The sequence below is a fragment of the Sturnira hondurensis genome, unplaced genomic scaffold (assembly GCF_014824575.4).
Source record: "Sturnira hondurensis isolate 20B ecotype Veracruz unplaced genomic scaffold, ASM1482457v3 Scaffold0004474, whole genome shotgun sequence".
Taxonomy (NCBI): Eukaryota; Metazoa; Chordata; class Mammalia; order Chiroptera; family Phyllostomidae; genus Sturnira; species Sturnira hondurensis.
This window is the reverse complement of record NW_028077105.1, coordinates 3,339,703-3,366,235: the sequence shown is the minus strand read 5'-3', so window position 1 is coordinate 3,366,235 and position 26,533 is coordinate 3,339,703. Positions and strand designations below refer to the sequence as shown.

Genomic DNA, 26,533 nt, shown 5'->3' with positions numbered 1-26,533 from the left:
TTTCACTTTTACATTTCGTTTTTATTTTTTGTTTTTAACATTTAAAAAAAAATTGTTCAATTACAGTTGTCCCCTTCCCCCCCCATTACTCTCCTCTGGCCTACCCAACCCCTACCTTTCATTTTCAATCCTCCTCCCTGCCCATCTGCCCTCCCAAACCCATTGTCCTTGTTCATGGGTCCTTTATAGGTGGTTTTTGATTTGACTCTTTCCCTCCCCACCCTGGTTTCTCCACTCTCTCCTCCTCTCTGGTCACTGTCAGTTTGTTCTTTATTTCCATGTCTCTGGTTCTATTTTGCTCACTTGTTTTTTTTTGTTGATTAGATAGGTGAGATCAATGAATTAAATTTAAAGTTGCTCCTGGACACATGCTGATGTTAGTGGAAATGGATACTCAGTTTAACCTTCCAAAAATAACGCCTAAGCTCTATCAGCTGGGAGATTCTCACCAAACACTTGTGCCTGTGTCCTGTGGTTGGAACGGTCAGTTATGTTGTTAGCCCCGTCCTTACAGCTCTTAAACCAGGAGCACGATAAGTCTTTTAGTTGTACACAGTAAGCAAATTCCATTATATCGGGTTAGCCACAAAGTCCGTAACTTTTTCCATTCGATGGCTCTAGTAGTGCTCAGTTATCTTTAACTCAGTGGTCTTTAAAATTCGAAACAATTTTGTTAGATTGTACTGTAACAGCTATTGTATCAGCATGCACTTAAAAAACTTATCAAAATTAGTGAATTTTTGTGCAGCCATTGAAGATGGAAGAAAATACACAACACTTTAGGTACATTATGCTTTATTATTTGAAGAAAGTAAAAATGCAACTGAAACTCAAAAAAAGATTTGCACTGTGTATATAGAAGGTGCTGTAACTGATTGAATGTGTCACAAGTGGTTTGTGAAATTTGTTGGTACTATTGACATTTTGGGCAAATAATTCTTTGCTGTGGGACTGTCTTATGCATTGGAAGACGTTTAGCTGCACCCCTGGCCTCTACCAACTAGAAGCCAATAGCAGAATATAGCCGACATACTCTAAACATCCAAATCAATAAAGTTTATTGGTGAAAATAAAAAATGTGTCTTTTATTTTGTAGAAAAAATATAAGGGACTTTTTGGCCAACCTGATATTTAGTATCCAACTATACAAAAAAAATTTATTCATGTAAAAGTTAAGTCATGTTCACCTTGTCCACAGTGATACTTATGGTAACTTACACTTCTACAGCACAGATGCCTGGGAGACAGTTATACTCACACCGTAGATATTTATAGAGAACCCACGGAGTACAAGCCATACATTAGATATTATAATCTGTGCTCCTGATGTCCCCTGTTCTTATTATTTTTATATAAGTGCATATATAAATGAATAAAACATTATATGTTTTGTTTATTTGCTAAAGGGTCTCTTTAGCAAATACAAGATTGCACCAACCAATTTGACTTTAAGATTTCCTCCTCATAATAGGGATCTTGGATATTACTGTTCTTCTAAACAATGCTTTTGCCTCATTAGCTGCAAAATCCTGCTGCTAAAACCTTTTGCCTCATCCTGAAATGGCACAAATAAGGACACTGGGAACTGACTACGGTCCAAGTCCCACAGAGCAAGAGAGGAAAAGAAACAAGGAAACGTGCAGCAACGACTCTCGAGTGTCATTCACACTTCTTGACATAACGTTCATCCCCTTTGAAAAGAAAAAGTCTCATGATTTACAAAGAGGACATGTCAGGTGCTGCACCATCACCTATCCAATAGGAATATAAGCAGTAAACGGTAGATCGAATTTCATTTGGACACTTTAACTGGCAGAAACTCTACCTTCACAGCAGACAAGCCAAAAGACGAGAAGCCACTGCAGGCTCCTAAACACACATTTTAACCGAAAGGAGGGGTGGGTGGGGAGAAGGAGAACCCATTTTCTCAGCAGTAATGTGTCCTGATTTCAAGGAGAAAGTTTATCCCTTTACAATGTAACTGGCAAGTAGCTGGTCAAAAGGACAAAAGGCATTATCCTAGATAGTCAGAAAGTAGTTAATAACACCTCGTAAAGAGGTACCTTCATTTTTCCACCAAAGAAAATGATGCGCAGTATGATGGAAAACAACAGAGCACAGGAGATTCCTGATATAATATCAGACGAATGCAGTGAGGCCGAGAGTGATAGGACTAACGTGTCCGACACCTCCAAACAGTACTGTCCCTTTCAAAGTAGTGACCTTGAAAGGACAAATCTAACACCGTCAACATTTCTTAGAATCCCTGTGTTAGAAAGACCTTCACAGCCTGCGAAAATTGTATTTGAGTGTTAAGTTTACCTACATTCAATAATGCCCCATGCATTCTGCAAGGTACTTAGAAAGAGGAGCAGTCCTGGTCCTTAAGAAGCTTACAGTCTAGAGAAGGGCACAGGTATGTGCACAGGTAACTTCATTGCACTGTCAGCCCAGCCCCTGATTTCACTTATATTCTGGCATTATTTGCACAGACTCGTCTCCCTCCACTAGGCAGCGGAGCACTTCCGAGAGCAGAAGCCACGTCAGTGATCGCTGCGTCACTTTCACAGCGTCCCAGTGGAGTAATCTGCAGAGTGAGCATTTAACAAATGCTGGTTTAGGGAGAAAACATCATTACTTAATAACCACACTGCATTCAGCAAAATTCTCCATACACATCTCCAGGTTTGTTTGGAAATGTATCCGAGGGGATTTAGGCACTGCAGTCTGCAGACAGTCTCTCCTAAGCCATTCCTGTAGGTCAGCAGTTGTCTGAGGCTTGGGTTCTGAGGCACAACAGCAACGGCAGAAGCCCAACTCTCAATTTCTATCTAAATGTCACAGTCGATAATGGCAAGGCCCATAAAACATTTACACTTCTATTGATTACACGGGAGAGAAATCTCTCCTTCAATAATTGATCCATCTACCTACCAGCTAACCAAACTACTGTCTTACTCTGCCAGGTAATTTCAAAGCTGTCACTGGAAGTTCAGATGGCAATTGACACACTCATTCCTACTGAGTTCAACAGCTCTCCTGCTGGCAACCCAACAGGAGAGCTCCTAAAGAGATGCTACTCGTTATTAACTCAGGTAATCCTGGACTGAGCATTTACCTTATCGAATTTACATAGCAAGCACCTTTATTCCTGGTAACGACAGAACAAACATACTCAGTGTAGCAACCAGATTTGGATGTGCTTGGCTGATTAGATGGCAGAGTGGGCAGAAAAGAAAACAAAGTTTCTCAGCTGTCACACCTGAAAGAGAACCTGTATGTCATCTTGTTATGATGCTTTGGAAATAATAAATTAGAAAAAAGAAGTATATGACAAGTTGTCAAAGACGGCACCAGCAACTAGTGACTGGTAAGAATAACATTGAGAGCAGGCGATAACATTTAAGTTGGAAAGAAAATGAAATTGTCTGAGAGAGAGGGAGGGAGGGAGGGAGGGAGGATGGGAAGGAAAATGTGGCTCAACCCAGGTTACTGTACTCCCTGGCTGGGAAGGGGTCACTCACTCTGTGGAGCCCTTCCTAATAAGCACATTCATTTCAGGACTCCACTCTATCTGGCACCAGGAAGCAATTAGGGATGGACATAACCGAGGGGAGGCACATTCAGAAGGTCACCGCTCTGCAGGCTAGAACTGTGTTGTCCAATAAGGTAACCACGAGCCACATGTGGCTATTTAAGTTTAAATAAACTAAAATTAATTAAAATCTTTAAATCACTTTTCCAGTTGCAGTAGCCATATCTCAGGTGCCCCTCCCATATGAGGCTGGTGGTTTCCGTACTGAGCAGTGAGTGCCTGCACAGATGTTCCCATCATTGTTCTACTGGTGAACAGAACTAGACTTGCCCTTGAACACTCCTGGTCCAAGAGGCCAGATGGTTTGCTACTAACAATTTAAAGCAGTGCATTTGCATCAAGAGCCCCCTCTGGTTCAACTGTCTTAATTCGCGCGCAAATGAAAGAGTCAGCTAAGTCACCTTCCTTGCACAGCATCATTAGAATCCTGAGGTCATTTGGTCCTCAGACCCAAGCTACGTCTGATAGTAAAGCAAAGATCAACGGCAGTGCTAGGGTTCTACATATTAAAACTCCCCGGTATACGTTCTTTTTTAAAAAGATGCAAAATATACTTTTGGATTTAAAGTACACACGTTTCAATTATATTTAATAACAGCAAACGAAGCTTCTGTCAAGAACCAGGAAAAGAAAGCCAGCCAGTGGTCCACTGGCTTTCAGACACTGGATTCTGTTCAAACCCCTATTCTATCGTCGTTTAAATGATTGCTTGCTCCTCCGCCATGCTGCCGCTCAGTACCACACAGGGAGAAATCTGGTTCTAAGTGACGGAGCAATTTGAATGCGAGCTACAGTGTCATCAGCACATGGAAACAACAAAACATAACCTACAAACTTCAGAGAACAGCGTATATCTAGTCTGGGAAGAGGGATGCAAGCATCGGGATACTGGGAAACTTAAAATGCAAGCCTTTAAGCCCTTCTTCAAAAATGCACGATATTGCCGTCTCTAACCATTACTGCCTGGGTGGGTGTGAGACGGAGCTGAAGATGATGCAGTACCCAGGACGGGAGAAGCCAGGCAAGCTGCTGCCCCGTCTCATCATTATGAAGAACAGCCCAAGAAGCAGACCCCTCCTTTCTGGACCCAGCACAATTTAACCTCTCTGTGATGTTCAGTGGCAGAGTCGTCAGAAGTGATACAAACTCGTGGTCCCCACCCTGTTCCGCAGCTTTGCCCTTTACATTCATAGTCATTGTTTGTTTTCCTCCTTTCCACACTCTCAGAAACTCCAAGTGGAAACGGAGTAACATCTTGACCCTCTGCCCAGGAAAAGGCTGCAGTCTTTGGCCACTTTACTTAACTCACTGCTTTCAAGGAGAAACTCACCTCATTAAACAGAAATCACCTGATGTACCTAAGAAGGTGGGGAGAGGTTCATCTAAACCTTGATGGCTCATGTCTCCTCCTCCTGCAGAGGACCACAACTGTTTAAATGAACGTGTGAAGATTAAAGCCCTCTAGGCCAAGAAAGTAGCTTAGGTCAGAAACGCAGCGGACCTGAAAGCTACCAAATCTGCAAAACCTCTTCCAAGTTCATGCACACACAGCCCCGGAGTGTGTAAACACCACCATCCAACGGTGCCAGGAGGTCGAGGGCACTCCATGCAGCAGGCACCGTGAGCACAGTCTGTAAAATGTGCTGTAAGCGGCGTGGGAAAATGGGCTGGCTCTGACCAGAGGGGAGAGCTAATGCATACCTTTCGGTCTTCTGGAATTTCCATTCTTTTGCTGTTCATCTTCCTCATTAATGGTGAATAAACCAAGGGGAATTGGCCTTGCATTGGTCTTCTTCAGTCTCTCTGGTCGGAGAGGTGTAGCTGATCCAGGCATACCGCTGCTACTTGTTTTTAATTATTATATTAAATATATATGCTTATGTAATTGCAGCTCCCAGGAAGCCGCTAGTTTCTAAGCTGCCGGTTCATTTGAGCACTTGTAATAGATCCCCTATGGGTAAACAGTGTGCAGACAGCTGACAGATACTACCAGCCACTTGGCAACTGAGGCCCTGCCGTTCCCCCTCACCTAGCAGCAACCCCCTCCCCAAGAAGCCCCCTCCCACTTACTCTCCACAGACACATGGGCAGGCTCTAGCTCTCTCTCTTTTTCACTCTCTCTCTCATGCACACACGTACACACACACCCGCCTCGCAGAAAAGCCTTATTAAGGACATGCAGGTTCAGGTGGCTCCGTCCACTGCCTAACCTGTTCAGTCGGATCCCAGCTTCTCCCTCCTGCTGCAGCACTTCTCCCCAGTCCCCTTCCTGCTACCGCACAGCAAAACGCTCCGCACACAGCACAGAGGGGAAAATACGACCCGCTGCCATTAACAGTTGCCCTGACAACCCTGACATATCCTAATCGAGGAGAGCTGGGAGCGGCTCCATGTCCCCCTAGCTTCTGCGGAGAAGAGGAGCAGCGACTGCTGGATGCTGCTCGGGGGAACTCACCAGCAGAGGAGCGACTGCGTGAGGCGAGGCGGATCTGCTGGGCAGCTCCCTCTTCCCCTTGGCAGCCGGCGCAGCAGGATGGGAGGGGAAACGCGGTTCTGTTCGCACAAGCAGCAGCAGACTCCCCGGATAGGGAGAGAGGGGCTCAGGGCAAGAAGGCTTTTCCTTCTTCTAGCGGCCAGATTTTCTGCGCTAACAATGTTTGCCAGTCGCTGGATTAAGGAAGGCATGCATGCTGGTATCCCCAGAGCCCACTTCAAACTCAGGGACACACCCCAACTTTCTGACATTCTGACAATCCCAGAGTCCATAAACACAGGTCTGGTCACACCTGTCCCGAGGGCGAGCTGAGACACATCCCACCCCCCAGTGAAGGCAGAAAGGGGAAGGACTGTGCCTGCTCTCAGAGATCACAAGTTAGAACACCCCTCCTATGAGGCAAGCAGACACCAATGAGACACTACCGTTCTCCAAAGGGAGAACGAACACCCCCAGGCCCCACTGCTTTGGGGAAGTCATTATAGGCAGTGCCGAGCCATCCTCAACACTTGACCTAATTCGAGCCCTTTTTTGGGGACTGTTTTCTCCAAAGCAAATAATCATGTGATTATGGTTTTCTTCTGAAATAAAAGCTTTCTCACTTTAGAACTCTTCATTGCTAAGCTGCCTAAAATTTACGCTGTGTATGAAAAAAGTTAAATTGACAATAAAAGACATGAGAAGATTCCAACTGACAAATTCAGAAAATAATTTTTGTTGCCTTTTTTTCCTTTTGCCTTTTAATCAAATTCAAGTCAGCTTAGAAAGTCCAAAGGAATTCTCTCAAGCCCAAACCACTCTCCTACTTCAGGACTCTTGGGGCATGTAAAATATCCTAAATCCTTTGCTTGAAAGAGTAACTGTGAACAATTCACTTTCCTCTTGGAACTTCTTGTTTCCTCTGTAATTTTGGGGTGATGCCATCATTTACCTTCTCGGACTAGGAGCGAGGGTCAAATGAGTACAGTGCTGGCTGTAAGATGCACTTAATGAATATCAGCTCCCTTTACGATAGTTTACAACACGTTTGTTAAAACGAGTGCATTTTCGCTCCGTAATTATTTTCAAGGTGTTTCCGGGTCAGCTATCAGCTCCTTCTAGGAATACTCCTATTTTTTATCTAGTACTCATATTGCCAAGCCCAGTGCTGCCCATGTACTAAATGGTTAGCAAATACACACTTAAAAGAAAAAAAATAATTCTTTCCCTGCCAAAGGCTGGGCATTTCATTAAATTAACATGTGTTTAGATCTGTGGCTTGGAGGAATGCAGGACATTTCAGACATGGCGTTCATTTAAAGTCACGTTAACGCATAAGACAGAGATCTGCAGTGAAATAGAGTGGAGTTTTAGAGCTGAATGGTGTGAGAAGGCTTCTGAATTGGTATTATTTTACATGCAAGGAAACAGAGGCCCAAGACGCAAAACTCCTGCCCAGGTCAATGTTAGTTGGCAGCAGGTCTACAGTGAAGGTTGAGATCTCCTTCTTCCCAGTCCAGGGCTTCTCCCGAGGACAAATACTTGGCCGACACAGTTTAGAATCCTAGACCCCACTCTCCAGCTTCTGCAGATCAGGCAAGACGTGGAGAGGGAAGGGAAGGGAAGCTCCGTGCCTCACATATTCCAGATCTTATTGTTCAACAAGTAAGCAGTGGCTGCCCGTTGGTTAACGTACTTCCATAATTCTCTGTTTGGTTAACTCCGCCTTTTTCTGAATTATACGGGGTTTCAAAATGTACTATTTTTCTTTAATCAGATGAGCAATAAACATAGATCAATATTATACACACACATCTTTGTGAAATGAAACTATTTTCAAAGCCACTTTAGTTCCTTTCTCCTATTTACTTCCAGAGACTCAGGTGAAGATTCACACTAGCAACACACACCTGTATGTACACGTATATGCGTATGCAGTCACGATTACATTTTGGAAGATGGACCTGGGTTCAATCTTGACACAAAAGTTGCTACCATCATGCAACCCATGAGGCAGTGGGGGGTCAAGTTAAGGAATTTAATAATGGCCCATCACCTGGGAATGTGTTCAACTTTATTTCAGATGCTGTGCTGGATACATTAGATGTGTTACCTTTATCAATTACAACCAGGAAACTGAGTCTCGAAGAGGTTAAAGTCACACAGCCAGTTAAGTTACTGAGTCAAGATCAACCCCAGGCCCTTCTTCTCGAAAGCCAAGTTGCTCCCATCCTGCAGCCCTGTAAACGGTGGCTCCAGCACCCACGAGGCGAGTCCCAGCCACAGCCGCAGCCAGTCACCGGGAAACAAACACCCAAGATCAAACAGTCACACTAGAGGGAAGATTTCTCCCCTACCCATGAAGTACATACTTTTCACTTTATTTATGACACACAAATACATCACAGATTAGTTTCATAGATGCTCAAACCCAGTCTTTAATGGTTACAGGGGTGAACTGTTATTTAATTCCAGGAATATTGTGGCGTGACTCCTGTAGGGGCATGGGGCTTACAGTCTTCTCCCTTTTATACACTGACCCCAAACAAAAGCAAGTATGGAAAGGGGGACAGTGCAGTCTTAAATTTAAACACCCCCGGAAGTAAAAGAAACAGCACTCGGAATCTTTGGCTCCTCACAGCGTTTTTGGCTCATTGCGGTACAACCGACCCTACATGTCACCTGCAGATACAGAACCTGAATTCAGTCCCCGTGGGAACTGAAGTATGCAGACTTCCAAGAGTCAATTGGGTTTTGCAATTGTTTTGTTTACATTGTGAAAATAATAAATAATGTATTAAGAGAGACGCTGCACAAACTTGTGAGAAATGAGGCACTGTCTCACGCAGAAGGACAGATGTTACAACTTAGATCGGCTTCGTGCAGAGAAATGAATGTCTGCAGTGTAATCACAAAATGGACCCGCAGTCATTGGGGAAGATGGTAGTCCTTTTCACCAGTATAAACAAAATGGGCCGACAGGCCCTCAGACACCCTGTTCCCACCCCACGCTGCCACCTCCAGCCCCAGCCCCATTCCCTCAGCACACAATGAATTCACGTCTGCCCGTCTACCCAGCTGCTGGCACCTCTGGCCCAGCTCCAACCCCTTGAGGTGGGTGAACACGGAACAGGGTCACACTTGCTGATTGGCAGGGGAAGCCAGCTCATGACTGGGGCCTCAGTGGCACCATGTTACAGGAGTGACTAAACACACATGTGCACACATGCACCTCTGGGCTTCTGTCCACAGTTTACGCTTCCTAAGCTCTTAAGTTGGGACGATAAAATTGGAAAATAGCATAGCCCATGAGTGAATCCAAGAATATCCTCTTGCATGGAGAAATCTGCTTACCCAGTGAGAAGCATAGGTAGATTTTCCCTTCCAAAAGCCTAGTGAGCTTTACGAAAACATTACTGAAATGAGAAAGAGCCGATTTGTCCTAACCGAGGACCACAGTTGGAAATAGAAATTATTCCCGCTGCACTGAATGGCCAGGGGCTGTAAATTACAGTTCCAGATGCATCTAAGTTAATTACTTGTCGGGGGGCCCAGAAACGCCAAGATGCTTTTCCACATGCCTACACTAGAGATGATTAAGCCTTCAAAATGACTGGACTCCAGGAATCTTTTAAATATTTAATGCACCTCCCTGAGGTAAGCTGCCATTTACTTCTAGCAGGAGTTTTTGAAATCCACATTTTAATGCAACTTAATAAAAAAAAACCCTAATACGGTTTGAAAATGACAAAGCCAGGGCAGGCTGACGACGAATCAAACAACCCTCGGAGAACAAAAAGGGTCCCAGCTGGCTGGCTGGCGTCCCCATTCTTGAAGTTGAAGGGTGTCCCGGAATGGTGCCACTTCCTGATGGCTTCTCTGTCAATAAAAGCACCACGTTCTGCCATCTTAAAGTATTATGCGGAGCCTCCAATGGGCTGCTGGACAAAGAAATGCTGTACAAAGGAAGACTGACCCTTTGAAAGGAAAATAAACAGGCAGGTTTGCTTTGATCTTCATTTTACCACCTTTTGTTAACAGGCATGTAAGAAAAACGGTAAATACCACTGTAGTAGTGACACGCTGTCAACGAAGAAGCGCCAGGTCCCTGCCGTGCCTTTTACAACATTTCTATAAATCTTTGCTGCGTGGCGCGCCCTTGGCGGTGCCAGCGGAATCCACTTTCCCATGTCTGCTCCACCACGAACATATTTTAAACCCTGGGGATGAATCCATCCGCATGCAAGGTGTGGATACTAACCAAGGCTTCTTTAAAACCCTTTCCTAAACATTCGGTGTCAGTAGCTAAGTTGCAAATATTTAAACACACCACATTAAACTTTAGCCCAGTAACATACAGTAGAATGCCCGTAGGCCCTCCTGTTCATTCTTCTCACTGATAGTACTGCATTAACACAAGTAACATGAACTTCTGAACTGACAAAGGTTGTCATGTGTCTCCTGAGTCCTCTCCTCTAATAGTAACACCCTTGTTAGGTTATAAATCCAATAGTATATATTCAAAATGAGGCAAAAAAAATATCAATTGCTGAATTCAACAGAACAACCAGACAGCTATCCAGGACTGTGTTTCTAAAAGTTACCTAATTGATCTTTGGTCTGTGAGCAGTTATGTGTTTAATTTTATTTTTGAGCCACACCATTAGAAAGATGAAAACAACAAACAAACAAACAAACAAACCCTAAGAAACAATGGTTCCTTGCTTTGCTTTAGGAGTCATACAATCATGTCGAGGATGCAAAATGAGGTGCTTTGGGGATGACATCGGAGGGGAGGCAGCAGCCAGATCATACACTGCTCTCCCGCCACCAAAGCAAGGGGAGCCCTTCAGGGGCGTGGGAGACTACATGTGTGATCCAGTCTGGCAGCTGGCAGAGGATGGGCTGGAAGGAAGGAGGAGTGAGATGAGAAAGAAAAGCCAGTTACATAACTGCTTTGTCCAGGTGGCCAAGGGGATGATAGATGGCAAAGGCAAGAGGACAAGAATCTCTCACGTTTGTTTTTAACAGGCTCCCCTGGCAGTGTGGAAGCCTTAGGTCAGGGGTGATCGTGGATTCCAAATTCCTGCAACAGCCCAGGTAAAAGCCGGAGAAATGGGCGATGGAAAGGATGAGTGGTCAACGTCCTCGTTACGGATTTAGATGGGAACAAGGACCTTAAGTCTGCAGATTAAACAGAGCTGCAAGATGGCCAGCATCAGGTCCAAAATGATCTCAACAGATTGAAATAATGGCCTGTAGCTAAAAAGATTAACTTAGTGGAGATACATACGGACACCTCTTCTCATGTTGAAAAAGTACAACTGCACAGGCACAACCTGAAGATGCACCCAACCTTCAGCAGAGTCAGGAAGGAGGGTCCTTGGCAGCAAGCTGGCTAAACTTCGTCCGTGTGATGAGGCCAGAAAAACCCTGATAGCACGACAGGCGGAATCAGCAGAGGTCCCGCACGCTGCATAATGGGAACAGGCCTCCTGTAGTTTCTGGTCCTCAGATCACGTCATCTGAGCTCGGTATTTCAGATGGATGATAAATTAGAACGCACTCAGACTGAGCAACTTAGGACGTACCAAGATTCTATCTAGGCCATAAGACAGGAAGATCGTTGGAAAGGAGACATTTTCCTCTGGAGAAAATAAGGTAAGACTCTGAAGGAAAAAAAACAACTTTGAATCAATGGCTAATGTATGGAAGGATCTCTACTTTTCCTGCGGTTCTGGAGACAGACCCAGGACCAATGACTGGGAGTTACCAGGATGTAACAGGCTGTGCTCTCCGACCCTGAAGATGGCCGTGCACACACACGGATCTGTGGCGGTGTGTCGGATTAATAATGCCTTGCATACGGGTTGGATTTTTGGATCTCTAGTCTCTTCCGGTCCTGTGATTCCATGACCTGATGAAAATGGAAACTCGAGCTATAGATCCAGGACACAACAGTTAGGCAGAGAGAAAAAGGCCCCAGAGAGAGTCAGAGGGCCCCGCCCCCTGCTGTCAGGTCCCTCCGCGCTTTCTCAGGCCTCACAGGGCTTCAGCTGAAGGCAGCCCTGTCCCATTGTTTTACTCACCCGACTGATGCCCCCCAGAGGTTTCAGACTGAAAGCTAAAGAACAAACAACAGCAGCCTCACTGGCTGTTCCTTAGAAGACAGCTGCACTGATTCCTGCACCGGAAACCAAGTATTTGAAAAACTCCCGGGAAGGCGAGAAAAAGAGGAATAAGCTACAGGTTTTCCCTCAATGACACCACTTTTTAATGGGTGGATCACTATGTCTCTGTTACTCAAGAGATGACATAGAAAGGTTCGTGAGTGAAAAGCAGTATTAAGAATAGTAAACCAACTCACTTTGTTGGTTCGTGGGCGTGTCAGGGAGAGTGATGGCCCGGAGCCTCTGGGCCACTAAAGGACCGGGCAGGTGAAGAACACTGTGTTTTAGAATGCGTTGAGACTTTCCCCAGTCCTGTCCTTTGATACTTGGCTGTTCTTCCCAATTTTTTTTTCTCCTAAAACTCCCTGAAATTAAACTGGCATCAATACAATTTTTTTCAGTTTAGAAAGGTTTCATACCCTCTGTTTCTACTTAAAATTAGATTAAATTAACACTTTTATCTGTTAAAACATAATTAAAATGTTTTTTCATAATTCTGGGGTAAACCCTTGATTTTCTTTCTGAGGGTCAATATTTTACTCAAGGTTCTCCAACAGGTGGTGTTTTTTTTTTGGTTCTGTTTCTCTGGAGAAAAATATAGTATACACAATATAAATATGTGTGCCATATATACAATATATGTGTACATACATACACACACATATACATACAGACACACATGAAGAGATTTATATTAAGGATAATGGCTGTTGCAACCATGGGGGCAGGTAAGTCCCAAACAGAAGGGAAGGTCAGCAGGCTGAACACTCACTCACTCCTTTGCAGGAAACCCCAGTGTTCGCTCTGAAGGCCAACGGGAACCTCCTTCACTTAAAGTCAACCGCCTGGAAATGTTAATCTCATCTGCAAAATACCTTCCCAGCAACATCCAGACTACTGAAAAACCGACACTGTGGCCTAGCCAAGCTGACATGAAATTAACCATTGCAGCAAGTGATTCCAGACAGGTGAAGACACCCCATTCCCACGCCAAAATCAACACGCCACAAATAAAAGCACGCCATTCAAAAACCTGAGGCCTACGTGTCAGTGATCACATTCTTCCCCAAACACGATTCACTCAAATCACAGCCCCATATGGCAACGCTCTATTAAAATGATGTTCATAAACTGAGTTCAGGACATGGCAGAATGGACCTAGTAAATCTCCCTTTGTTTTCACTAATGATCTCTAATTGAGAAGCCAATACTGGTCAGCTTCAAAGCATTATCAAATAAACCCTTTTTATCATGATAAAAACCAAGCAGTCCAGTTGCCTCAACATTAAGTGATTTAGAAAGCACAGATATGAGGATGTAAAGAAATAACAAAAGCCCTTCCTTTTTGTCACGGAGCAATCCCACTCAATTAGAAGAAACTAAAGTATGTAAATATGTGGATGGCAGTGGGCGTGGAATAAGACACGTTTTTCATGAGAAATAAAGTGTGTATTAATGTACGAGGTACACAACTTCATATACTTATTAGTTGACTTGTCAACTAAAGCCAACGCTTACAAAAAGAAATTGCATACAATTCTCCGCCGACATAGTTCTGAAATCAACCTAGAGGAAAGAAGTGCCTGGCAGAAATGCCAAATTATACAATCACAGTGAGTCAGTTTGAGGTTTGGTGATTTTCATTCAGCCAAGGGCCTCACTGAAAGGATGAGCGTATGCACTATAATTGTCAGCAACCAACCAGAACACCCACAGCCACAAAATTATATAGAAAAGAGACAAATACACTTAGGATTAAATAATAAGCCCAGAAGCTCTTGAAATGTGCAACTGCTAAGAAAAAAATTCCTAATACATCAATAATTGCTTTTAAAAGAGATAGGAAGCATTAATTTCCAAGAACTGGATATCCACTATGTTTCTGATAAAGACATCTTGTTTTAGTCCTACTTTGACCTCAGGCCACTGAGACTTTAGGGGGTGCTATACAGAAAGAAATAACATCTCAGCCCTGGCTGGTGTAGCTCAGTGGATTGAGCACAGGCCTGCAAACCAAAGGATCACGGTTCAATTCCCAGTCAGGGCACATGCCTGGGTTGCAGGCCAGTTCCCTGCAGGCCAACTCCCAGCAGGGGACGCATGAAAGGCAACCATACATTGATGTTTCTCTCCCTCTCTAAAGATAAATAAATAAATACAAATCTTAAAAAAAAAAGAAATAACATCTCAGAAGGATGAGGTTGATAAGCATACTTAGGGCACCCCAAATGTCATCTCTAAAACCCTTTCACCTTTCACATTCAAGTCTTAAACCCCTGCCTTAAAACTCATGTGAACCTTTGACAAGCAACAGAAGAATTATAATCACAAAGGAGCATTCTTGCAAACTTTCTAAACCACCACACAAATGGACCATTTTACACTTCCACTGGTAAAGGCACTAAAATCTTTGATGTATTATTTTTTTAAATGCTCCAGACACATGCAATATTTCAGTGAAGATTCCAAAATCATAACAAAAATCTCTCCCTCCCTTCCTCCCTCAATTTTTTTTCTGGAGATAGTGTTAGCATTGATAGTTAGCTAATTATTAATAAGAAAGGAAGCAAAGGGGATTAGACATTGAATTTAATAAACTGGGGTACATAACTCTGCTTGCCCAGCCAGGATGCTATACCATTTACAGACTCATTCACACACTCCAGGGGGACTGCCACTGAGACTGAATCCTAGAAGCACAGGAAATCTCCCCAGGAGCACTGTCTGCCCTTTGGTACTGGAATGTTGTGGAGTGCAGGGGAAGGTGCTTAACCATTGAGGCCTGTCAATCTAACTAGGGGTGGATCTATTGCCCACAAAAGCTTAGGAAGTAGATTGGTTATTTTGAAAAAGCACCTGGTCCATCCAAACCCAAGCTAACATAAGCCCAGGGAAACAAAGTGGCTCTCCCTCTCTTTCCCACCTCACTCCCACCCCACTCAATCCCCGCCCCCCCCATGGGTTTGCACATTCTTTCTCCATAGCCACGTGGCCTTAGCAGCCCTGTGGCTGGCAGCCACACGGACTCCACCACCAGAGCAGCCAGGAACAAACTAAGCTACTGAGATAGGGGCTGAGACAGTTTATCAGCCACCTGTGGACTCCAAAAGACCAAGCTTTACTATGAAGCAGAGACTCTGGACACTGGCCTTTGTTCTGGCCTTTCTGATTATCTGGTTGGACTTTTTCCACGGTGGATGCGCAGAGATGGGACACAAAGGCATCTTTCCACGCAAACATACCACAAGCCACATCTCCCATATGGGTCTGAGAAGTGTTTTTCTTCCAATCCCATGAAAGAACCTGATTTCCACTAGCAACAACCACCAATATTGCCTGGATCCTATATGCACATGGGCACAGAGGAAGAGACTTGTCCTGAAACCCCTAAGACAAGCAGCGCCCATGTCCCTTTAGAGCCCAGAGACAGGCTTTGTGTAGCTCACTGGAACGAGATGTTGTCCTTGTCCTCTGTTTACCAACAAAAAGAGGGAGGTTTATATAACCAAAAGATGTGTGTTTTAAATAAATTGCAAATTGTTCCATGAACATGTTTCCTGATGGGTTCATCTATGATAGAAAACAAAAATGTGATTTGTAAAGCAAAAAGTCATTGAACACTTCCCAATGCGTGTCTGAACTCCACCCACCTGGGTTTATTCTGGTGTTAAATGTATTCACATAGCCCTGGCTGCTGTGGCTCAGTGGGTCGAGCACTGGCCTTCAAACCAAAAGGTCGCCAGTTCGATTCCCAGTCAGGGCACATGCCTGGGTTGCAGGCCGGGTCCCCAGTTGGGGGTGTGCAAGAGGCAACTGATTGATGTGTTTCTTGCACATTGATATTTCTCTCTTTCTCTCTCCCTTCCCCTCTCTCTAAATAAATAAATCTCTTTAAAAATGTATTCATATATAATACTATCTTAATAATGATTTTTACTGAAAAGTGATATACATTTTATTATTTAAAGGGAAGCCGAAGGCCTATGTGGGAACCAGTCCCCAGATTTGGAACAGGCTTCTGCACCCAGCTCTGGCATCCTGCGTTCCTCCTCTCCTCAGCCTCGAAGGCTCACGCTCACACGGAGCCTCACTGAGCCTTCAGTGCTTCCAGTGAGATGTGGCTCTAATCACATATATGGTTTAGAGCTGGGCTGTGCATCACATTTCCAAATTGGACCAGTTTTTTCTCCATGCTTTTTTCAGAGAGGAGCAGGCCAATGTACGACCTGATCAGTTATAAAAATGGAAGGACACTCTCAAAGTCGACCTCTTTAGGTACAGCTGGGCCACTGCGACCGACTCTGAAATGTCAGACTAGTGCTCCTCCCTGTGAGGTTTCACTGGACTGTCAGATTATGGGGCTCTGACACAGGCACAGGCCCTTTCACAGGTCTCCTAGGCTACAAATAGTTCCACCCCCCAAGCCCCCCAGAATTCTCAATTATTTCATTGGTTTTTTCCTACTCTAGAGCCATCTCTCCTTCTATTTTAGTTCCTGACTCTGGGTCTCCTGCAAAGTCAATTACAAAGCATATGGACATACGACCTTCTTATAGGCAAAGCGAGCGCGTCTTCGCAGGGATGGGGGAAGTACAAAGCCGCTGTTGCAAAAGAAAAATGGGGGTTTATTCTAGTGTTAAGTGTATTAATATATAATAATACTGCCGTATTTTCAATACTAAATTTTTACTGAATGATATAATTTTAATGGTTTAAGGATGGCTTAAGGCATACTGTTAACCAATGCGCGCAGTGTCTACTGTGCACATAAAGCAAATCTGTGAGCATTACTCAGAGCACCGAAACCCAGGGCCCACCCAAGGAAGTGATATATTTTAAGGTTTACTAAGTTATTAAGTTTTTTAAAAGACAAAAACCTAAATTAAAAAAGGAACAAGATATTATTTTCTCACGGAGAAAAGCCTCTTGCAGACACAACACACATGCAAATGTAGCCTTGTAATTGAGCCCCTGTGGTTTGAGAAAGCCTCTTCTGAAACTTGTGACTGGCAAATTAGATGCTTACTGACGTTTTCTTTTCCATTTCCGTACTCTGTTTGAAGAAATCCAAACTGCTTGCTCCTCATGAAAGTTCTGCAGCCGTAAATGCTGCCTCTGCTTTCATACTCAGTGAAGTGACAGTGACAGGTTTAAACTCACAGGAGGCCTGGGGTGTCGTCCACCTTTGCGGTTTAGAGGGAGCCCAAGGCCACCCTATGACTTAAAGTGTAATCATTCTATAGCAATAATATTTTAGGAAGGAACTTAAAATTTGGGACTATGGTACAGTAATAAAAAGCACTCTTGAGTACCACAGAAATCAAAGAAAAACAAGTCAAGATGGGCTGGCATGGGTGTCCGATTCCATCACAACACAATCTAAAGGTGTCACAGGACAGCATGTGGCAACCTTCCACTGGAACAGTGGGTACCATTTGACAGGTGAGCAGCACCATCGATGTGCGGGGATGAGGCTGCCTGCACCCAGGCCAAATCCAGGGTCATGTGATTTCACTAGTGCAATCAGGTCTGAGTCAGCCTCATATTCGGATTCTCTCATTATGGAGAGTTTACGATTATAAATACAAATTCGCCAAGGCAGGCCCATATTTTCCCAGTGAGGTGGTTCCAGTCCTTAATAACCATGGCTACAGCGATTATAACACCACTCCATGCTTCCACTGTGTCAGGCCCTGCTCTGAGTACTTTACACGCACGATCAGCTCGCTCAATCCGCACATGGGCCCGTGAAGGTATTACAGCTGTCCTTATTTTAAATAGGGAGAGACTGAGGAAGACAGTGCTCAAGTGACTTGCCCCAGATCCCTCAGGAAGTGAGTAGAGGGGCCCCGGCAGTCATGGCCCTAGGACAAAGTCCCGGTGGAGGACTGTCCCCAAGTAACTGGGTAGTCAATTTGAGCCCACAGCCATATGGCTTCCCACAAGCTTAGTTTCAGTATAATCTTGAGGGGAAAAAGAACCAAAGGTATTCTTTCTCTTCCTTAGGGACCAGTCCCATTCAGCATTCCTTACTGCCCTTTTCCTGTTGGTCCTGGAATTTGCAGCTGTGCAGACACCAGCTCCAGGGAGAAAAGAAAACAGGGAACCAATTCTGCCGAAGGTGAGCCCTCCCCGAAAGAGCTTCAAATCACAACTGATGGCAGCACAAACCTCACAAGCACTCACAGCTGCAACTCATTAGGGCCTCTAGATGTTCCGACACGTAGAGCTGAGATATGGATTGGAGGTGAGAGTCACAGCCCAAAAAGAGAGTAATACTGCTGAGCGAAAACGCAAAGGGAAAAGGGCAGAAGTTACCAGATTGAGCCATAGAAGAGTACTTTCTGATGAAGAGAAGAAAACATAGTGAAGGACAGATCCACCCACAGGGTGTTGGTGCCAGATCACGGAGTGTGCCGGAAGGGGAGGACATCGAGGAGAAGGTCATTCTCGTGCCAAGCGTTTACAGACAGGCTGAGGAAACAGGCGCTGGTTACAGAGCTGGGGAGCTGGTGATAAGAACCATGGGTCACCATGAAAATCTCTGGGAAAAGAATACAATTTTCTACAAAAACTTATCTACTCGAAGTTGACCTGTCCTTGTTTGGAAGGGAAGGAAGGAGAGGAAGGCGGTGTGGCAGCTAAGCCAAGCAGACAAAAAGAAAGCTAACGACACAACACTTTGTCTAGCTGCACACATTCCTACACAAAAATGCATAAGTACGTACCTGAATACATGCGCACGTGTATTTGGCTGTTCGAGTGTATGCATACTCATATTCAGAGCTATATTCCATTCAAAAATTACTGGGAATAAAATAAGATAAAGACTCCATAAACACACTGGATTGAGGGCAGCAGCTGTTCCGACTGTCCAAGTGGTTTCCATGAGTGCGGAACACCTGACACCTCCAATCAGACCTACTGAGAAGGTCAGATGGGAGAACACTAAACAGGAAATGGATCTAACCCAGAAGGTCTCAACCTGGATGGCAAAACAGAACCACCTGGGGAGTTTCAAAAACTACAGCCACCTGTCTCCCACCCCCAGAGAGCCTCAGATAATCACCTAGAGAGCAGCCTGGACATCCAGACATTTAAAAATTCCCCAGGTGGTTTTTAACTCACTGGCAAGACTGAGAACCAACGACACTCTATCACAGGAGTGCAATAATCATTTCAACAACTTCACCTATGCCCAAGGAGTGAGCTATATTTAAATGAACCCACACGGGCTATGGTTAATTCAGAGCATCTACCACGAATAGAAACCAGTCCCACCGGAAAGCAGGCAGCCGGGTCCTGTTTGGAGTGTCCGTTATTCCAGAGAGTCAGGTCAGGAGCTTCCAGGAAGCAGGAGCCTGGATAAAAATTTAGAGAAGTAGCCAAGTGTTCCTGCCACCTGGATGGCCTTTGTGTTAGGGAGTGAGAGCCCTAAAAGTAGGGGTTCCTCCTAGAATTTCACCTTGGAATTTCAACTTGTCCTAGCATAGAAACTTTTCTACTTCCAACACAGTGCCAGGGATACAAATTTTACACGTGGGAAATTATGCTCCAGTAAAGGATGGTTCTCTTTACCAGAAAGCCACCTCCAAAAAAGAGGTTTTCATAGCATCAAAAAGGAAAGTCACCAAAGAAATTTTAATGTGCCCCAAATCTCAACACGCTAAAGTTAAATATACACAATTTTACTAATAACACTTGCAAAGCCCAGTTCCCATGTACCAGATGTGTATTCTCAGCTTCCTTTCTGCCCAGTTTTGCATCCCTACATTTATCTGGGTTACTTGGCCAAGTGTGTCAATTGCTGGCATTTTCTCACAATTCTTTCACAACTATTTCTGTAGGAGAAAGTGTTGAAGGGAAAGAGTCCTTTCTCTGAGAAACATATTACTCTTTAAATCAAGATTTAAAGTGGAATCTAATAAAACATTTTTAAGAGATTCTTTCTTAACTGGCTATATCTCAAGTTAAAAAAATACTAAAGAGAACAGTATTTAATCGGCAGAGGAAAACTGCCCAATGCCATTTAAGTTTGTGAAGAGCTGTAATTCAGAGCACTGCAAGAGCTGAGACACTAAAGAGGCAAAGGCACCAACCGGCTGAAGAGCTAGACAAAATTTAAAACTGGATTTTCGAGAAAACAATAAGCCTAAATCCCATACACATTTATCANAGTGATCATCTCAAAGAAACAGGTTCAGGGCCTGAAACTCCGTTTTATTTTTATTTTTTTTATATTTTATTTATTTATCTTTAGAGGGGAAGGGAAGGAGAGAGGGAGAGAAATATCAATGTATGGTTGCCTCTGCCGAGGACACACAATGTATCGTGTGTCCCCTGCCAGGAACTGGCCTGCAACCCAGGCATGTGCCCTGATTGGGAATCGAACTGAGATCCTCTGGTTCGCAGGCCTGTGCTCAATCCACTGAGCTACACCAGCCAGGGCTTAATAAAACATTTTAAAGAGATTCTTTCTTAACTGGCTATATCTCAAGTTAAAAAAATACTAAAGAGAATAGTATTTAATCGGCAGAGGAAAACTGCCCAATGCCATTTAAGTTTGTGAAGAGCTGTAACTCAAAGCACTGCAAGAGCTGAGACACTAAAGAGGCAAAGGCACCAACCGGCTGAAGAGCTAGACAAGATTTAAAACTGGATTTTCGAGAAAACAATAAGCCTAAATCCCATACACACTTATCACACAGAACCTCGGACCATGCTCAGTGATTAATGCCCAGTGAGAGTGAGCGAGGCTTGCACGAGAAGCACTTGCTGGGCACTTCAGAAACTGAGAGCTGGTGTTGAGCGTTCAGTCTGACCATATAAATTCTGTCAGCAAAGGGTTAATGTGCAGGGCCACAAAACAAGCTATGTGACCAATAGGTCCAGCTTTGCAACTGAAGAAAAAAAATGTTAGTTGCAAACTCTGGAACGCCCTATCTCAAGGGACGAGATGACGGACTGCAGGGAGAGAGGAGAACTTGGATTGGCACTGATGTGCCGTACGGTGGCACTTCCGCAGACTCCACAGGAAAGAAGAAATACTACGGAAAAGAAGAATAAAGAAGCGGATGATCTTAGAGCCGAATCAAATTTCCACATTATGCCTGCGCTCTGATGCAACACTGCCTTCGCAGGTTTTCCTGACTCAAGGGCGCATCACCCTTCAGCATCCAGCCGGCAGGATGGAAGGCCACTCTATCACTCTGATGTGTTTGGATTACTTTACTCACAGAACCTGGTGAAATTGCAAAAAAAATTAAAAAATTAAAACAAAAACCCTAACAACATCAAATAGTGGCAAGGCAGAGTAAGTAGCACTCATATCTGTTGCTTGCAGAAACGCAGAATTGTACAGCCACTCTGGAAACAGTTTGGTCGTTTCTTTAAGACATTCACTTATATGAGCCAGAAATTCTACTCCTAGGTATTTCCTTAGGTAAATGAGGAAAACCTCTATGCGGATATTTACAGCAGCATCACTCATAATCACCAAATCCGGGAAATAAGTCAACATCTCTCAACTCGTGGACGAGTTAACTAGCTGTGGTACTCCAGTACAACGGCAATCCGCTCCTCAGCAAACATCTACTGATACAGCACCTATGAGTCTCAAATGCAATATGCTAAGTGAAAAAATTCAGACTCAAAATGTTACACAGAGTATGGTTCCATTTTTTAAAATCCTCACCCAAGGACATTTTTTCATTGCTTTTAGAGAGAGTGGAGGGGGTGAGATGGACAGAAACAGACAGAGAGGGAGAGAGACATTGATGTGAGAGAGAAACATCAATTGGCCCCTTCTTGTGTGCACCTGATCTGACCAGGGATCGAACCTGCAAACTTTCAGTCTACAGGACAATGCTCCAACCATCAGCCACAGCAGCCAGGGCTGATTACATTTTTATGACATTCCGGAAGAGGCAAAACGAAAAGGTTGGTGAACAGATCAGCAGCTGCTGGGGTAGGAGGAGAGCAGGTCCAAAGTGGCAGCATGAAGGACCTTTGCAGGGCGAGAGGCTCTTCTGGGCCAGGATTAGAGTGGTGGTTATCTGACTACACATTCGACAGAATCCAATGACCTGTGTGCCTGGAACACCAGTGAACTTCTTGCAAATTAATAAGTAGGTTCTAAAAAGAGAAAAATCCTCCTGCCTACTCAAGGATTTGGAATTTTCCCCTTTCACCTGGTAAACTTTAGGGGCGTCTTTTACGTTGGCTATCTTCACTTTCCAACGGCTCATCTACGAGTCACTTAAAATCTGGTCCATGCCCCACTCTTGACCCAACAACTGAAATTCCTCTTCCGGAGGCGGCCAGTGACCATCTGGTCACCATACCGATGGCTTTTCCCTCCTGCTTTTCACTCCTTGAATCCTCCACCTCTTTGCTCCTCTCTTGTGGCAAGTACGGCATTAGCTCAATTTCACCCTTCCTATCTTTCTGGCTTCTCTGCCCACCTTCTTGGCTCATCCTATACTTGGCTTTTTCTCATCCTATACTTTAAAAGTTGTCTCACCCCTTTGCAGTTTTTATTTATAAGTTCTCCTCTCTCTCACAACTTCAATCACGATTCCCTTATGGAATGAACACCAGAGTCCCAAACTTTACTCTTCTCCTTCATGCCCATTAGACACTTCTTCCTACATGTCTCTCTTGTACCTCAAATATCCATGTTTAAAGCAGAGACTTGTCTATGTCTCGCACCAAAATCAGGTCCTCCTCATGAATATCTGAACATTTTCATGCCACCCTTCAACCAATGAGCAAAACTCAAATCAGGAGGATAATCCTGCATGTTGCCTTTTAACCTGCATCCTCTGACACATTCAAGATGCCTCTGTAGCATCTTGAATTAACAGTTCCCGTCCCATTCCCATGGCCGTGCAGTAGAGCAGGCCCAGGGCCTGCCTGGATGTCTGCAGGAACCTCAAACTTGGTCTGTATGTTGCTCACCTCTTCCTTCTCACAATCCACCTCCTAGTCTACCCTGTTACTTCAAAATGAGGACCTCCTGGGTAGAATATCCATCACGTCCTTCCTCTCCAGAGATTTATGGCTCATCTGTCTGGCTACGAAGATGTTCCTCATGTGGTCTCACCACCTCCCTACTACTCTTCCCAAAGCAGCAGGAAATCAATGGAAGAGAATGACCTTCCTAGATGGAGGGACTATGCATTTTCACTGAAGGCACAACTGAGCTCTTCTGATAGACCTTGCAGTCAAGCTCTCAAGATCATGGGCACAGAATTACCTAATTAATCATGTCTTAATCAAGATATGTGATTCTTAAGAATCTTCAATAGGACCTCACTGCACACAGAATCATGTGCCAACTTCTTAGCTTGACCGCCAACCAGTCCACGATTTGGCCTCAATGTCCCTTCTTCCTTCCTAATGGGTCATCAAGAGGCTCATGTTGGGCCTCAGGTGAGTCAATGTAACTGAAATTGTGATCCTTCCCACATCAGCACCTTCCTTTCTCTCTCTTGCCTCCATTCAACTTTATAGAGCATTTACCCATTTTTTAATGAAATTAATTATTATTATACCCAGTATGTTCTCCCTAATGAATGACTGCAGCTAGAAGTAATTCTTCCTTCAATGAAGTCCTCATGACCTGCAATCATTTGTTTGTGGGTTTTGCTTTTCTTGCGAAATCCAAGGATCGTGTCTCGGTCAAGCTTCCAGCCACCACAACACTGCACATGTAGACAGTGTGTGATTCTTGGTTAAATTATTCAAAAGCTTCAGTATTTCCAATTCTCACATCAATGTAGTGAGACGGGTTTTCTAAAAAATAACTCCTTTCGAACGATTATTTTTCATGCACCACGTGGCAAAGATGTTAGAATGCATTTTGAGAGAACATGTCAAAGTAAACTAGTATTTCTCACACACGCCTAATGATATCAAATAAGTGCATGATCTTAAGTACAGCTGCCTAGTCTAATAACACTTCCCTCCTGCTCAGCAATACTTAAAGGTAAGAGCTGGCCATAAAACAGTGGGGAAAAGTCATCCAGGCTTCCCACGGAAGCATTACTAGATTTGGGACCTGACTTTCAAAAGGGACACATTTACCAGCAAGTTGTAGTCTGAGCCTGCTAACAATTTTTATTTGCAAATATTTGTGGACCCTGAGAGCTAAGTGAGACCTTAAAGATCACTTTTTTTAATTTGGAAAAGTTCAGTGAAAGGTCATGACCAAAATCATAAAGAGAGCCCATGTTTTTCTACCACACAGCTTGCTAAAGAGAGATAAAGCCCAAGCCCAGGACTAAGTCATTTCCCCCAAAGGCATATCAACAAAATGCCCGATTACAGGTATTAACTATTCCTGTGCACGAATAAGTAGTCTCTCAAATTAGTCAAAAGCAAATTTAAATTTGGACTTAATTCAGTAGGCTTTATACATATAAGCTATTGAACTGAGAAGTTAGCGCTGCACACTCACTTTCCACAGGTTTTGGGCATGAGCATAAAATGAAATATATGAGGCTCCGGCAGAGACAGTTCTGTGAATATCCATCAATGGGACTGGACTACTCAAAACAATAACCTGAAAAGGATGTCCTCTAGTGGCGAAAATGAAACTTGTTTCCAACTCTCTTTTTTCAGTTCTTGCTTAGCTTTGGCTATTGAGAAATATATTTGGGAGAACTGTTCATCCTTGAGAAAAAATATTTCACCACAAGGCATATTAGTTTACTACCGTTGAGTAGAAGATAAATATATGCTGACAGAAATATGGTTTTTAAAATGTTCAATTTATGTAATGCCTTTCAATATTCTCAACAAGTCTGATTGTATAGGGAGCATACCTCTAATTTTCAACCCGCCTTCGATACACACACACACGTACATATGTATGTAATTACGAACACACTGCAGGTGTCACTTGATAATTACCTGAGGTTCTAATATAAACTGCTTTAAAATTAAATTACAGCCTTTGCACAGGGTCACAAAAACTAAGAAATTTAAGAATGGACTCTATTTCATAATACCCAGATTTAAAAAGGGAATAAAAATAGATCCCTCAACAAATGTTGCCATTAGACGTGGCAGTCTTCTTCTCTTAATTGTAATAAAATTCAGAGGTCCTCTCTCCCCAATTCCCACAAAACCCCACCTCTATGCAAACCTATGATTATCAAAAAACAAAAACAAAGACCCATACTTGCAGCATTTGGCTGTGTATAATATGCCATATATCCATACGAATAATGTACTACATTGAGGTCTTATGTTCAGGTATAAGTCACATGTTTTTAAATAGATGGACAACTTAAGTTGTTAAAATTCAGGCAATCTGCACTTGTTTGATCAAAGTACTGCTACCCAGAGTTTTACAAGTATATTTTCGCCTTTGTTCTTTCTTTGGCATATGTGCTCACACAGGTGCTTCTGGCTCTAAAAACACTAACAGTAACCAAGGGCTCAAAAAATGGGGGCCAGAAATGAGCTGAGTTACATTATAAAATACAATTATTCAAAGATCATATATAAAATTTGTCCCTTGGAAATTTAAGTGTCCAGGGAAAGATGTGAAACACCTGTTTTCTCTGAAGGAGATGGCAGCCAATTAAATTCCTATCTTTATAAAAGAAAATAGTTCACTGACAGCCACGGGATTGCTATTTATGTAACTGCTGTGAACCTCAGTTAACACACCCAGGCACCGAAGAGGCTAGTTTGTGGTTCACTTACATCAATAAGTTGTTCACGGGCAGATTCTAAAAAGTGTTTGTTGTTGTTTGTTTGAAAACAAAGTGGTATGTATTAACTAACTTGAACAATTTCGTTTGAGAAGCACTTACTCTGTGGGGATTAGGCATGGAATTAATTATTTAATTCTTACTCCTTACCTGAGGACATTTTTTTTTTCACTGCTTTTTAAGAGAGAGGGGAAGGGGGGGGGGGAAGGAGGGAGAGAGGGGGAGAGAAACAGTGATATGCCAGAGAAACATCGATGGGTCGCCTCTCATTCAAACCCGACCGGGGACCAAACCCACAACCTGGGCAGGTGCCCTGACCAGGAATTGAACCGCGACCTTCCGGTTTACAGGAGGCCACTCCAACCACCTGAGCCACACTGGTCTGGCAGGCATGACATCATCTCTACTCACAACAAGAAGCTGCCCTCCTGTTGCCCTCACTTGGGTGAGCCTAAGCCGGGGCACCCAGCTCGTCAAGTTCTCAAACGCAATTACAGAGGTATTTTCAGCCACCCGTTCCCCACCCCAAACCAAAATAATGGTCGACCAATCTTTCAAACACGTGAAAACA

At 43.8% G+C, this 26,533-nt stretch overlaps 1 protein-coding gene and 1 long non-coding RNA gene across 9 annotated transcripts in view; both read right to left on the bottom strand.

Moving 5' to 3' along the window:
* The window catches only part of MAP7 (microtubule associated protein 7), a 158,895-nt gene that overhangs the window by 131,029 nt on the left and 1,333 nt on the right, over positions 1-26,533 (bottom strand). For 2 of the 8 annotated variants that reach the window (XM_037045674.1, XM_037045680.1), the window contains exon 1: positions 5,297-5,602. The exons of 1 other annotated variant lie outside the window; for it this stretch is intronic. In XM_037045674.1, coding sequence (XP_036901569.1) covers positions 5,297-5,429 — 133 coding nt within the window. In that variant the 5' untranslated portion in view covers positions 5,430-5,602. Of the gene's footprint in view, positions 1-5,296; positions 5,604-5,805; positions 6,045-26,533 lie in introns of those variants that run through there. 5 more of the 8 variants (XM_037045676.1, XM_037045681.1, XM_037045673.1 and 2 more) reach the window with 4 other exon arrangements.
* On the bottom strand, positions 6,111-26,340 carry LOC118986675 (uncharacterized). The gene is made up of 4 exons (XR_005066428.1): positions 26,327-26,340; positions 20,957-20,960; positions 9,964-9,969; positions 6,111-6,397 (listed from the first exon to the last, which is right to left on the bottom strand). It is a non-coding gene; the product is annotated as an uncharacterized LOC118986675 (long non-coding RNA).